This window comes from Chlorocebus sabaeus, chromosome 6, assembly GCF_047675955.1.
Source record: "Chlorocebus sabaeus isolate Y175 chromosome 6, mChlSab1.0.hap1, whole genome shotgun sequence".
NCBI lineage: Eukaryota > Metazoa > Chordata > Mammalia > Primates > Cercopithecidae > Chlorocebus > Chlorocebus sabaeus.
In genome coordinates, this window is record NC_132909.1 from 42979333 (window position 1) to 42994903 (window position 15571).

Sequence of the window (15571 nt, forward strand, 5' to 3'; positions counted from 1 at the left end):
CATGTACATTTTTGAGTGCTATATTTACATCATACAGAATGAGATGTGAATATTTTTCATATGGAGAAGACATGTTGAGTTAGAAGGCACCGCTCAAATTTTAATATGTACAATAAGCTGAAGACCTCGTTATGCGGAGTTTTTTTCCCAGAAGACCTGGAATTAAGTCTGATTTTTTGAATTTGTAACAAGCTCACCAATAATGTCAATGTTTTTGGCTCAAGAAGGATATTTTGTCAAACATCCAGTAAGTGGAAGAGCCTGTGTTTTTCCAAGTTTTTCTGGCCTATAAACAAAAATAACAGCCTTCATTTTCCATAGAAAATTATGTAGGAAAAAAAGAAAAAAGGACAACTGCCAGATTAAATGTGATGGTTTATGCAAATCTGCTGCATAAGGATGCTTAACAATGAAGAGAAAAAATAATTAACTATAGTGGAAAAAATCTGTCAGAGAGCTACTTCACCAAGTGACTCATTAACCATTAACTGCACTAGGACAAATTTTTATGATGTGTTAATGCTCACAGAAGAACACAGCATCACTATTGAAATATTCCTCCCAAATAACATAAATTATAATCTGAATTTAACCATAAAGAAACATCAGTTTTATACAAACTTCAAAATACTGTTAACTCCTACATTCTGTAATTTTTAGTAGTAATTTTAAGTAGGCTTCATTTAGCACCCTAGAGAGCACTTATCTCCTAATAATTTTTTTTTTCAGAACTTTCTGGGTAATAAATTCCATCCTATTTAAATAAGCATTTTCTGAATCCTATTCTGCATAGAACCAATGGAACACATAAATGGAGGTTTTTACTTTACCATCTTTACCAAGGACCACAATTTTCCCCAATAGAAATCTTGAGTATCCACATCTTTCCATGTTCAAGAGCCACAAAGGGAATATTTTTAATATTGTGGATCATAAATTCTTGCTGATAATTCTGCATGGCATATAAGAAGCTATTACATACAGAATGTACAGAAGTCTGTGGGATATATAAAAGAAATATTTTTCAAAGACCCTTGACTATCATAGGAATTTTAAGAAGTAATTAAATCAAACTCAGGGAGGAAAAACACAAGCAGAGAAGTGAAGTTTTGTGAGTACTAAATGCATGGCAGTCCAGGAGGCAGAGTGGACACAGCTCTTCATCTGACACACGTTTACCTGAAGAAAAGCCTTTTTTTTTTTCTTTCTCCTCCTTCTCTGGAGTTTCTTCTCAGATGAGATTCTCTGTACAAATTATACCTGCATCTGAAGAATATGTCTTTAAAAGTGTACCACATGTTTACCTGCTAGCATGACATCATCTAGCAGAAAAAGACAGAAAAAGCCACCCATTTCTGTCCTTTAAAACAGAAGAAATTCAGGAACAATGAGCTGCTCCATGAAGATGCAAATATAAGTTTCTCCTTTCCTGTCCTCAGGTGCCCTCCCCTGCCACAGACACCAGCAATTTCTGCTACAGTAATGGAAGCATGCACCACAATGACCTGTCCCTACCAAACCCAAATAGAATAGGCCCTGTGACCACTCTCTAGTGCAAAGGTGGAACTTAACTCTCATGAATGTATTTTGAAGCCTGGGCACAAGAGATTTCTGCATATCAGCCATGTGATCCTAATGAGAAGCCTGGGCTGATAAACACTAAGCTAAGCATTGCCTCTAAAGCTTTAAAGACCTTATAAATCACTTGATAATTGTGGCCGCACATTCTGTAATGTGATTCTGCATGTTTGAAAAGGGTTTATGAATGAGTGTTTTAAACAAGTCCCCTGTCAATGCTGATGTTGCTTCCCCCTGGCTCATTATTAGCATTGGTTAGAGAAAGCATGAACAGCACAGGGTCCCTTACACTTAGCACTCTTGCCACAACCAAATACTTCTAGTACAAATAAGGACAGCCCATTTCCATTTTAAAGTTTTATATTTCTTCCTGGCTCTTTAAAATTTACAGAGGAGGCCGGGCGCGGTGGCTCAAGCCTGTAATCCCAGCACTTTGGGAGGCTGAGACGGGCGGATCACAAGGTCAGGAGATCGAGACCATCCTGGCTAACCGGGTGAAACCCCGTCTCTACTGAAAAATACAAAAAAAACTAGCCGGGCGAGGTGGCGGGCGCCTATAGTCCCAGCTACTTGAGAGGCTGAGGCAGGAGAATGGTGTGAACCCGAAAGGCGGAGCTTGCAGTGAGCTGAGATCTGGCCACTGCACTCCAGCCTGGGCAACAGAGCAAGACTCCGTATCAAAAAAAAAAAAAATTTACAGAGGAAACAGAAGACTTATCTGAATAAGTCTGTATTTAAAAAACATGAACACATGTACTAATACAATGTTTATTAAGTAGGCACTATGTGCTCAAGAGTATGAATCAGAGCACTGCGCTGGGCATAACACATTATGTTACTTAATTCTCTTAACACTCTGGGAGCTGGTACTCAGGGTTTCATAATTTTCAGGATTTAGATAAAGGGCCTAGCATTTTTATTTTTTCTTCTGTTTCTCTGTCATCAAATTTTTTAAAAAATTGTATAGAATAAAAGCTAAATATAGACAGATGAAAGAGATATAGAAAGGAAGAGTTTAATGTAATATAGAGAAAATTTCATTCTGTTTATATTTACTTTTTTTGACTTGTAGAGCAACTACTGGATCTGCAGGAATAGAAAACAAGTTGCTAAATAGAATGTCTCTGCACTAGTTTTAATAAAAAATTAAAAACAAAGACTGTACAATACATACTTTATTTTTCCCATTTATCTGCTTTTGAATTTCAGGAAATTGTGAGTACCAGTTCTAGAAAGGGAGCAGGATTCAGCAGCCAAAACTCTGATCTCCCCTAATTAGTTCTGTGAGGCAATACTCCAGGGTAGGTTCAGACCTAACGAAGGCCTCCAAAAAGGATGAATCTGAACACATCTGGGGCAGGGTGGGAACCCTTTGTATAATTCTGTTCTCTATGCAACTAGGGTACTTCCAGTTTTGTCTTGTTTCTAAGCTTACCTAAAAGAAACTTAAATCCCAGAGTTTCTGTAGTTTTTATCTTTTCTAGTCACTGCCCTGACAACTTTATACTATATACTAATATGCAATTTAAACAAATCCCTTAAGGTTTTCTAGGGTAATTTTATTAGAAAATAAAACTATCTACAGTTAGCAAGGTAAAAGAAATAGAAAATATATGGCCGAGCGTGGTGGCTCACACTTGTAATCTCAAGACTTTGGGAGGCTGAGGCGGGTGCAGAACGAGGTCAGCAGTTAAAGACCAGCCTGATCAAGATGATGAAACCCAGCCTCTAGTAAAAACACAAAAATTAGCTGGGCGCAGTGGCAGGCACCTGTAATCCCAGCTACTCAGGAGGCTGAGGAGGGAGTCACTTGAACCCGGGCGGCAGAGTTTGCAGTGAGCCGAGATCGTGCCACTGCACTCCAGACCGGGTGACAGAGTGAAACACCATCTCAAAAAAAATAATAATAATTTATGCTGGGCGCGGTGGCTCAAGCCTGTAATCCCAGCACTTTGGGAGGCCGAGACAGGCGGATCACGAGGTCAGGAGATCCAGACCATCCTGGCTAAGGTGGTGAAACCCTGTCTCTACTAAAAAATACAAAAAACTAGCCGGGCGAGGTGGCGGGCGCCTGTAGTCCCAGCTACTCGGGAGGCTGAGGCAGGAGAATGGCGTAAACCCGGGAGGCGGAGCTTGCAGTGAGCTGAGATCCGGCCACTGCACTCCAGCCTGGGCGACAGAGCCAGACTCTGTCTCAGGAAAAATAATAATAATAATAATAATAATTTATAACAATTCTTTTGTTCATAAATCTCCCTTCAGGTGTAGATATCAGAAGTCACACGAATATAAAGAAAGTGGTCTAAACAAAGCCCAAGATTTTTTGACACATCTATTTATTATACCAACCATATGATGCATAATTCAATTATTTATCCAGTTGCTAGTCTAGACTAAAAGTTTCTGGACTGTAGGAAATATGACTGCTTCATGTATTTTTTTAATGCCCATATGAAGCGGAAGTAACTAGTTTATCTATCTGGGTCTCCAGATCTTCTCCTTATTATCCAAGTACCAGGAAACTGGAGAAACTCTCATCTGGATACCAACCAGATATCTCTTGTACGAGGGAATGAACAAACACAGAATGACTCATTTCTCTTACGCTGAGAAAGAAGCAGAATTAACCACTCTTGTCAGCCTGACACAATTCTGCTCTGGACATCCTCAAATGCCTCAAAGACAACTGGGTGATTGTGAGAGAATTCCCAGTGACCTGGGCCTCATGGCCCAATGATAAGCCAGGCTGGAGAGACTCAGGCTAACTCTAAATAGAAAATGGAACTGCCCTGGTAGAGCTCCAGAACATGGACCACCCATTCTGATTTGCTAGCTCTTGGGTAAGAGGAAGAGCAAAAATACTCTACTCTAGTATTACATTTTACAGCTAAATATAATTGTGGTCATGACTCTGGATACTCTGTGGCCTCGCTCTCTCCCTTCTAAGATGCTTATTTACACTTACAGATTCTGCCATCAGATTCTATTTTCTCCTGGAGCCCCTCACAAAACTGTAGTAGGCCAATGAACAAGATGTGAAAAATCTCAAAGAGCCACACTCCCACATGGGGGCTGTAAGATGTCTATGTTTACATTTCACAATGCAGAAAATGACTTTTGTTCATTTTCTGTACATTCTCAATCCAAATTCCAGTCCTTTCCTGTAAATCCCAGGAAGAAGCCAGACCTTATCTGCAGATTCCAGGTAGGATCCACCTGGCTCTGCATCTTTTGGTGTCACAGCAAGTGGAGTACAATCAAAGGAGAGATCCCCTCATAGAGGCTACTCTCGCACATTCTAAATGATAAGTCTACATTTTTTTAAAAAGCTGATAGAACATGAATATAAGTAGACAGTTTACTTGGGTCAAGCTTAAGGATTATAACCTGGGAGCAAAGATTCAAGTTGCCTGGAATCTACATTTTAATTACCATCAGTTACAAGATGATTTGTAAGGACAAGAAGACAGGGACAGAGAGTGGGCTGATACAAAGTCGATTGTCAGGAATTTTTATTTATTTACAGAACATCGATAATTGATTACATATATATCATTATGGTTTAGGGTATGGGATATAGTGTCTAATGTGGCATTATTAGTTTAATTTATAGTTACCTGTGGCAATCGTGAACAGTTTCAAGAGATGAATACATAGTTCAAAGGGGGGGAGAAAGACATAACGGTACTTTTTTTTTTTTTTTTGAGACTGAGTCTCGCTCTGTTGCCCAGACTGGAGTGCAATGGTGCAATCTCAGCTCACTGCAAGCTCCGCCTGCCGGGTTCATGCCATTCTCCTGCCTCAGCCTCCCGAGTAGCTGGGATGACAGGCGCCCACCATCACGCCCGGTTAATTTTTTGTATTTTTAGTAGAGATGGGGTTTCATTGTGTTAGCCAGGATAGTCTCAATCTCCTGACCTCATGATCCATATGCCTCGGCCTCCCAAAGTGTTGGAATTACAGGTGTGAGCCACCGCGCCCGGCCAGTACTTTCATTTTAATGTCTCTTTGAGTTTGATAACCAAAAGGACTTGCATTTTTTAGATAAACTTTTTTTTCCTCAAATCTCAAGACCTGGATTCAAACTTTGGAGCTTCAAGTTTAGGGCCTGAATGGCTGGAGTAGCCGCAGGTGTTTACCTGTAGATTTGTGAGCATTTAGCAAGAGGAGGAAGGGGAAAGTGGAGATTCTCATGTCTACATGTCTATTCAGTGCACACATGTTACTCTGATTAGGTTTCTGGGCTCTGTAGTTTCTGAATCAGTTTCAAATCTGAAGATACAAGAGTCACTGAAAAATGTAAAATGATTAATTGCTGCTCTGTGAAGTTTGTAGAAATTGGGTCTAGCCTCTCTAGAAGTGACAGTAGAGGACTATCAATACCAAATAGGCAGAGACAAAATTCCACGTGCATATTTAAGGGACAGCATTCACTTTGCTGCACAAGTGTGAATTGACTCAAAGTCTGAGAGGGAAAGTCCCCTCTACAGTAAATTCTGGTTGGTACCTTATGTGTTTATATCATGTCTGGTAATTCTAGACACTGTGTGGAAACAATAGTTAAAAGAAAAATTGAGCGGGCGCGGTGGCTCAAGCCTGTAATCCCAGCACTTTGGGAGGCCCAGACGGGTGGATCACGAGGTCAGGAGATCGAGACCATCCTGGCTAACAAGGTGAAACCCCGTCTCTACTAAAAAAATACAAAAAAATTAGCCGGGCGATGTGGCGGGCGCCTGTAGTCCCAGCTACTCGGGAGGCTGAGGCAGGAGAATGGCGGGAACCCGGGAGGGGGAGCTTGCAGTGAGCCGAGATCGCGCCACTGCACTCCAGTCCAGTGACAGAGCCAGACTCCGTCTCAAAAAAAAAAAAAGAAAAAAAAGAAAAATTTTCTCTATTTTCAGAGAAACTCCACAATAATAGAGCAGAAAGAAAATGGTTTTATTACACAATTAAACTTGAATGTGACACACATCATCGTCAATCTGCTTAAAAGACTGCAAAGTCAGAAAAATGGTCATCATAATTAGTCCACAAGTAGAAGAATTTCCAGCACCATGTCATACATAGTTCATCCTAAATTCACCTGGAGATTGAAGAGGTCATCTGTGTATGCTAGTTGCTTATATTCAATGACAAATAAACTTTTCACATATTCATGAAAGCGGGTAGTTTAGTAGCTTGAAGCCAGGTGCCTGCTGAAGCTAGGCTTTCACTCTGCTACAAAAATGGCTGAAGAGTGTTCTATCTTTTTGGCTATTTCCATTTTAGACCAGTGGCTCTGTACTCCCTGGTACTGGGCTACAGCACTCCTGCTTGCTTTCTCCTGAGTGCTAGTGTCCTCTCTTTACCACTACCATCTGCCACTGAGGCACAGCCCAGAGCACAGCTCTCATTTTATGTGAACCCCATTTGCCACAACAGCATTCTAGTGTCACATCAGAGAGTGATGTCTGAGCTGCAGGAGAGCCTGAAGGCATCGTGGATAGAATTTCACCTTAACAATAATCAGAATGTGAGCAGTGTTTCAGCCCCAGTTTCTACTTATAATGGCGACATGAAAAAATACTTCTGAATGGCGCAGGCAAAAATACTTCTGAATTTTCAGCATGAGTCCAGATAGAGATAGCTCCAAAAGTTCTCACTGTGACAGCCCACGTCATTCAGACACCGTGGGATACTAATAGGTTTCTGAAACAGACACCCAAAGCATTAGAGAGAAAACCAGATCTCCATCTGAGCAAGATTTTGAGAGAAAAATGTTAAAAAGATCTTAAGAAAAAGCTCAGGTTAGATATAAGATTGATCATCAGCCAGAAAATATTCCCCTAAAAGCAATTTCTTTCTAAACACCCAAAGTGCACAGCTACTCTCAGTATGAGAAACATGAGCATTATGATTATGAAGAAAGAGGGCATATTTTCAAAAAAATTTTATAAAGTTTCTTTTCCATCTCTGCTGCTGTCTCATTTTCTAGCCATTGAATGGGGGTTCCATACGGAAATCATCTGTCAACTTCCAACACTTTCTGATGAAGAAATAGAATCTGACCATGTTCATATAGTGGAATATATTAGATCTTGCAACATAGTTAACTGAAGAACTATTATGGTTTTTAGTGGCCACATTACATGTCTTTATTTGTCCTGTAAGAGCAGCATTCCAATTTAGTGAAATAAAAGATACTAAAATTGTGTTTACTCATAATTATCCCTATTGAATAAAGTAATAAACATGTCAAACTAATATCTGCTCTAACAGTTTGGTAGTAAATTTTCTTTGGATATTAGATATAAATAAGTATGAATATTTTAATGCACTAGTAGTAATGTATGTAGCATTTTTTAAAATTGCAACTAAACTTTAGTTAAAACACTTTCTATTTCAAAAGTATAAATAACAATATTAAAAAAACCATTTAAGTGATTTATTCAAAGTAAGTATTGCGGCTTTATATTCATACTATTGTTTACTGTTTATGGCTCACGCCTGTAATTCCAGCACGTTGGAAGGCTGTGGCAGGTGATCACCTGAGGTCAGGAGTTCAAGATCAAGCTGGTGAACATGGTAAGACCCCATCTCTGCTAAAAATATGAAAGCTTAGCCAGGTGTGGTGATGCATGTAATCCCAGTTATTTGGGAGGCTGAAGCAGGAGAATCACTTGAACCCAGGAGGGAGCAGTTGCAGTGAGCTGAGGTCATGCCACTACACTCCAGCCTGGGCAACAGAGTGAGATTCCGTCTCAAAAAAAAAAAGAAAATACTGTTTAATTTACACGAATGCAGGTTGTCTGCAAACACTACACATAACTATGCTAATTGTTCTGAAGTAATAAATAGAAAGCAAGCTACAACTACAGACTCCACTGTTCAGTTTACGCACTGAATTGTTCTTGCTTTTGCAGTATACAAAGCACTTCAGTCTGCAAATATTGGATAATTAACTTGAATAATCAGGTTTCTGTCAATGGAACTTAGTATCTTTTCGTCTTTATCATTCGGTATTGCTATATTTAATCCTATTCTTGTGCTAAGCTTCTGTGTGCTCTTAAAATGAGCTTTTATCTAAACAAATCTGTGTCTACTTTAAAGGACTAAAACTGGAAAAATAAACTTTTCAGAAGCCAAAACAAAGCAATAAATCTGAAGTACTAGATAAAGACAATCTGGGGTCAGAAAAAAATTACAAAAAGTTCATTTAGCTGTTAATATGATTTACATATATTTTTTAAAAAGCAGAGGAAAACATCTACATATAATCTAAAACCCTAAAGAGAAGAAAGAATAGTAAAATATTCTTTTGGAACTTTTTAAAGAATTTTTGAACTCTTAGACACCTGAATTTTGCACAATAGATGCATTTGAAAGAATGTTTATGGGGGAAAAAGCAGAAGAGAGAAAGGTGTTATAAAAAATCCATGAGTGCACAAGACCAATGCAACAGAATAGAGAGTCCAGAAATAATGCCGCCTTCCTACAACCATCAGATTTTTGCCAAAGCTAACAAGAGAAATGTGGGAAGAGTTATTTATTTCATAAATGGTGCTGAAATAACTACTTAGCACTATGTAGAAGACTGAAACTGGACCCCTTCATTACACTATATACAAAAATCAATTCAAAACAAATTAAACACTTAAATGAAAAATTTAAAATTATAAGAAACCCTGCAAGATAACTAGGAAATACCATTCTAGACACAGAAATTGGCAAAGACTTCATGATGAAGCTACGAAAAGCAACTGCAACAAAAGCAAAAATTGACATATGGAACCTATTTAAACTAAAGAAGTTTTCACAGCAAAGGAAACTGAGTAAACAGACAATCTACCGAATAAAAGAAAATATTTGCAAACTTTGCCTCTGACAAAGGTCTAATATCCAGACTTTATTAAGAACTTAAACAATTTTACAAGAAAAAACCAAACAACCTCATTAAAAAGTAAACAAAAAAACACAAACAAATGCTTTTCAAAAGCAGGCATACATGTGACTAACAAGCATATGAAAAAAAGTTCATCACTAATCATTAGAGAAATTAAAGAAAAACCACAATGAGATACCACCTCACACCAGTCAGAATGGCTATTTTTAAAAAATCAAAAAATAACAGATGCTGGCAAGGTTGCAGAGAAAGGAGATGCTTATACTCTCCTGGTGGGAGTGTAAATTAGTTCAACAACTATAAAAAGCAGTGTGGGATTCCTCACAGAACTAAAAACAGAATTATCATTTGACTTAGGAACCTTATAATTGGGTATATACCCAAACAAATATAAATTATTATAAAGACACATCCGCATGCATGTTTACTGCAGCACTATTCAAAACAGCAAAGACATGGACAGGCCATAAATGCCTATCAATGGTAGAATGGATAAAGAAAATGTGGTATGGTCAGATGCAGTGGCTCATATCTGTAATCCCAGCACTTTGGGAGGCGGAGAATGAGGTTGGTGGATCGTCTGAGCTTAGAAGTTTGAGACCTGCCTGGCAACACGGCAAAATTCTGTCTCCACAGAAAATCAAAAAAAAAAAAAAAAAGAAAGAAAGAAAAGAAAAATTGGCCAGGTGTGGTTATGCATACATGTAGTTTCAGCTACTTGGGAGGATGAGGTAGGAGAGAATTCCTTGAGCCTGGGAGGTTGAGGCTAAAGTAAGCCAATATTATGCCATGGCACTCGAGCCTGGGCCATAAGTGAGACCCTGTCTCCAAAAATAAAGTAAAAGATTCAGTAAAAACAAAATATGGTACATAAACATCATGGAATACTCTGTGGCCATTAAAAAAAGAAGATCATGTTCTTTGCAGTAACATTGATGAAGCTGGAGGCCATTATTCTCAGAAAACTAATGCAGAAACAGAAAACCAAATGCATGTTGTTATTTACAAGTAAGAACTAAATAATAAGAACACATAAACACAAAGAGAAAACAACAGACACTGAGGCCTAGCTGAGGGTGGAGAGTGGGAGGAATAAGAGGATCAGAAAAGATACCTGTTTGGTGCTATGTTTAGTACCTCAGTGACAAAATAATCTGCACGCCAAATCCCAATAACATAATTTTAGCTGTATAACAAACCCACATGTGCACCCCAAACCAAAAATAAAAGCTAAAAGAAAAAAAATAAATCCCTGAGTAGGAGAGAGCACAATGTAGGTGAAAGGACTGATTTTTGCTACAGACAGTGACCCAGGTAGGGCTGTACTCTGATTTATTTCTGTGTGAATACATGCAGATGAGATTATGAACAGGTGGTCCAGATCCTAGGTTGGTGGAGAAAACAGGTTGCTGCTGCAGATTCAGTGTCTGGGGGTTGGGATATGCCAGGGGACTTATAGACACTTGTGGGTTCTTCACAAAACACAGATCAAAAATGCCACGGTGAAGCTCCTTTACTCTAAGTTTTCAGTCATCTGTCACCCTGGGAGAAGACGTGGAATTGCAGGACTATGGGCAGTGTGACAGCCTGTGTACAGGAGAGCAGAGCCTCCCATTCCCAAACACCCAGAGTTTTATTCCAGGCCAGACCTCCATGATATCTTTTTTCTGGCACCAAATCTGTAGTTTGATGAACATCAAACAATTCTCCAACAACAACTCATTGTCTAACATTGGAATTCTGACACTACCCAGAGTCAGCACAGACCCTGATTCAGGGCTTGGTTCCACAACACTGTCCTCACTGCAGACGCCAGCAACAAACCCCATGGGCCCATCTACGCTTCTGAGCTACTGTTTAAAAATTGGGGTCTATCACCTCAGTGAAATTCAGTAATTTGGTAGAGCTACTCACAGAACTCAGCAAAACACTGTAGTTATGTTTACTGCTTTCATATATAAGATGCAGCCCAGGAAAAGCCAAAAGGAAGAAATGCATAGAACAAAGAAAAGAGATGGGGAAAGATGAAACACATAGATAATCCTGGAAAATATTTGTGATTAATAAAATTCTCCGGCCAGGCACGGTGGCTCATGCCTGTAATCCCAGCACTTTGGGAGGCCGAGGTGGGTGGATCATAAGGTCAGGAGTTCTAGACCAGCCTGGCCAACACTGTGAAACCCCATCTCTACTAAAAATACAAAAATTAGCCGGGCGTGGTGGCGGGCTCCTGTAATCCCAGCTACTTAGGAGGCTGAGGCAGGAGAATCGCTTCAACCCGGGAGGCGGAGGCTGCAGTGAGCCAAGATCGTGCCACTGCACTACAGCCTGGGCGACAGAGCAAGAATCTGCCTCAAAAAAAAATAAAAATAAAAATAAAATTCTCCATCATTTGTGTGCTCCAGAAATAGTTTATAAAAAGAAATACTCTTCCCCTTATGACTTAGATATTGCTCTCTTTTCTTACCTATCACACAGCCAGACACACACTCTGCACATTTCCTCCTATTTCTTATTTTAAAATATCAGCTGAATTTGTCTTCAGTGGTCAAAATATTTCTTTTTTTTTTTTTTTTGAGCCAGAATCTCGCTCTGTTGCCCAGGCTGGAGGGCAGGGGCGCAATCTCGGCTCACTGCAACCTCTGCCTGCGGGGTTCAAGCAATTCTCTTGCCTCTGCCTCCCAAGTTTCTAGGATTACAGGCACCCGCCACCACACTCAGCTAGTTTTTGTATTTGTAGTAGACACAGGGTTCTACCATGTTGGCCAGGCTAGTCTCGAACTCCTGACCTCAGATGATCCACCTGCCTCTGCCTCCCAAAGTGCCTGGATTACAGGTGTGAACCACGGCCTGTGCCTGGTCTGAAGTAAAATTTTTTTTGTTTTCTTGTTTGTTTGTTTTGAGACAGAGTCTCGCTCTGTCTCCAGGATGGAGTCCCCTGGCTTGATCTGGCTCACTGCAACCTCTGCTTCTCGGGTTCTAGCAATTCTCCTGCCTCAGCCTCCTGAGTACCTGGGAATACAGGTGCGGGCCACCACACCGAGTTAACTTTTGTATTTTTAGTAGCGACGGAGTTTCACCATGTTGGCCAGGATGGTATCAATCTCCTGACCTAGTGATCTGCCCGTCTTGGCCTCCCAAAGTGCCGGGATTACGGCATAAACCACTGGGCCAGGCATAAAATAAAATATTTCTTAATCAAACTTAAGTTTATCTCTCTCCCTCAGGCTCCTGAACTTTGAGCTACCCTCACTCTGAGTCAACATACATTCCATTTTACATCCCTCCTAAGAACGTGATTTCAGGGTAAGACATTCTCTGATGTAAAATCTGACTTTTTCACCCTCCATTTGCTATTCTCCTCCCACCTCCTTTCTAATCTTATTTGCTCCTCCCTAGGGAGAAAAGCCCTTTTCTGCCTACATTTTTGCAAGCCATAAAGATCTTATAGTTAGTTGGTACTTCCTCCTGCTGTAATACTTTTTTGAAATTCATTTTTAACATAAATTTAACGTTTTTATTTTACAAAGTCTAAAATGTTCCTCAAAACAATAACAACTTCATCATCAGTAAGATCCTCCCAAAGGCCAGGCATGGTGGCTCACGCCTGTAATCCCAGCACTTTGGGAGGCCAGGCGAGTGGATCACGAGGTCAGGATTGACCATCCTGGCTAACACAGTGAAACCTCGTCTCTACTAAAAAAATATTTTTAAAAATTAGCTGGGCATGGTGGTGGGTGCCTGTAGTTCCACCTACTCGGGAGGCTGAGGCAGGAGAATGGCGTAAACCCGGGAGGCGGAGCTTGCAGTGAGCTTACTCCAGCCTGGGCGACAGGGGATGTCTCAAAAAAAAAAACAAAAAAACAAAAAAAAACCAGATCCTTCCAGTTTCCTTTCATCTTAACCTTAACTGCATCTGCTTGTGAGGCCCCAGCTTTTTAGGCTCTGTAGCTTCTCTCAGAATAACAAGTCTGTAATCCCAGCACTTCGGGAGGCCAAGGGGGGCAGATCACTTGAGGTCGGGAGTTCGAGACCAACCTGATCAACATGGAGAAAACCCATCTCTACTAAAAATACGAAATTAGCCAGGCATGATGGTGCATGCCTGTAATCCCAGCTACTTGAGAGGCTGAGGCAGGAGAATCGCTTGAACCCAGGAGGCGGAGGTTTCAGTGAGCCATGGTCACGCCATTGCACTCCACCTGGGCGACAAGAGCAAAACACAAAACTCCTGTCCAAAAAAAAAAAAAAAACCCTCCTGTTTCAGGCTTAATATTAGCCTTAGCTTGGAGTCACCAGGTTCAAGCTTTAATTGTCATGTCAGAGTTATTCACTTGGTTTTTGAAACTCAGTGTTTGAAAAATCCGTGAAATTACTTAAACACAGTTTTACATAAGGGAAGGCCATTTTAAGATGTCTTTTTTTTTTAGACGGAGTCTCACTCTGTCACCAAGGCTGGAGTACAATGGCAAGATATAGGCTCACTGCACCCCGCCTCCCAGGTTCAAGCAAGTCTAGTGCCTCAGCCTCCCAAGTAGCTGGGATTACTAAAGGCGCCTGCCACCAACCCCGTCTAATTTTTGTATTTTTAGTAGAGACGGGGTTTCACCATGTTGGCCAGGCTGGCCTAGAACGCCTGACCTCGTGATCCACCCGCCACAGCCTCACAAAGTGCTAGGATTACAGGCATGAGCCACCGCGCTGGGCCAGGAAGGGGTATTTAACCCTAACGCAGTTCCTATTTTTGTGTCCTTCCCATATAGGCTGGGGTCGGACAGCACAATCTAAGCTGATCCCGGTTGGGCTAGACACAAACTTTTTCCAAATAGGAGAAACGCGCGATGTTTTGAGAAAAGGAGAAGGCGGAAGAAGAGGTAGGGTTGATTTACAATTTTTACAACTTCTGACCAGGAAGTTGAGTCTTTGAAGAGGAGCTTAGTTTGTCCTAACAACTCCTTACCTCAAGTGATCCGCCTGCCTCGGCCTCCCAAAGTGCTGGGATTACCGGAATGAGCCACCGCGCCCAGCCCCATAAATTTTTAATAGAAAAGAGAAACTGTGAACCCAAGGCACTAAAGCTCTTCCCATTCGTGAACCCGCACTCCAAGTCAGGATTCTCCCCTGACGACTCTTCCCGTGGTCCCTGCACAATCTGGGAGAGAAGCGGCGCTGCGGGGGCAGAGCTGCCCAGAGAGGGCTCCAGGCCAGGGCACAGTCACCGCGCAGTGAAGAGACAGGACGCCTGGGGGCTGGGCTGTCAGCGCAGCCGCCATCTTTTGGCTGAAGGGAACCGAGGCCCAGCTGGGCAAGGAGAACTCGGGGCGCAAATTGTGGAGCTGACTAAGGGGATACCTAAGTCCTGCCACCGTCACTTTCCACCGGTTCCAACCAGCCCCTGCCCCTCGCTTGGGATGTCCGACCGGCACTCTCACCATTTCTAGGCTTCCAGGGGTCCTGGTGTCTTAGCTGTGGATCTCACAATACCTGCAGGTCACAGGGCCACAGAGGCTGGGCCTCTAGGAGTACCGGACACAGAGCAGTAAACAGGACACCAGGAGCTCCGGCTGCACCGAGAGACAAAGGACCCGCCAAACCAGAAGCCGCCCTGTTCGCTCCGGCTGCGTGCCTGATTGGACGTTTCTAGCCCAGCGTCCCTGACTGGATAATGCTTAAGGCCCCGCCCCCTCAGGCCCTGAGTGACAGAAGACGTGATCAGATGCTGGGCTGTTCGCTCAGGCTGCGTGCCTGATTGGACGTTTCCAGCCCAGCGTCCCTGATTGGATAATGCCTAAGGCTCCGCCCCCTCAGGCCCTGAGTGACAGAAGATGTGATCAGATGCTGGGCTGAGTGAAGAAAAGTAAGAGCGTAAGTTGCAGACTTTTCAGCCAGGGCTTCCTCCCTGAGCTGAGCCATGTCCACCCCAGAGCATGGGAAAATTCTATCTCTTTTTTACTCTCTCTTTTTGAATGTATTGAGAAGGTGAACAGTAGTATTTTGTTGTCATATTAATAATACTGTTGGAAGTAAAATATACGGTGGCGCAAAGTGAAACCAGTACTCAGGCAAAAGTTTTTTTAGTAAGGCAATTTACTTCTGCAGAAGATTTTTATT

At 41.6% G+C, this 15571-nt stretch overlaps 1 protein-coding gene across 1 annotated transcript in view; it reads right to left on the minus strand.

Annotated features, from left to right (window-relative positions):
- Positions 1 to 15123, minus strand: part of LOC103234241 (uncharacterized) — a 32201-nt gene extending 17078 nt beyond the window's left edge. Inside the window, exon 1 of the mRNA XM_007995941.3 lies at positions 14893 to 15123. Coding sequence (XP_007994132.2) covers positions 14893 to 14895 — 3 coding nt within the window. The 5' untranslated portion in view covers positions 14896 to 15123. The remainder of the gene's footprint in view (positions 1 to 14892) is intronic.
- Between the last annotated feature and the right edge of the window lie 448 nt (positions 15124 to 15571).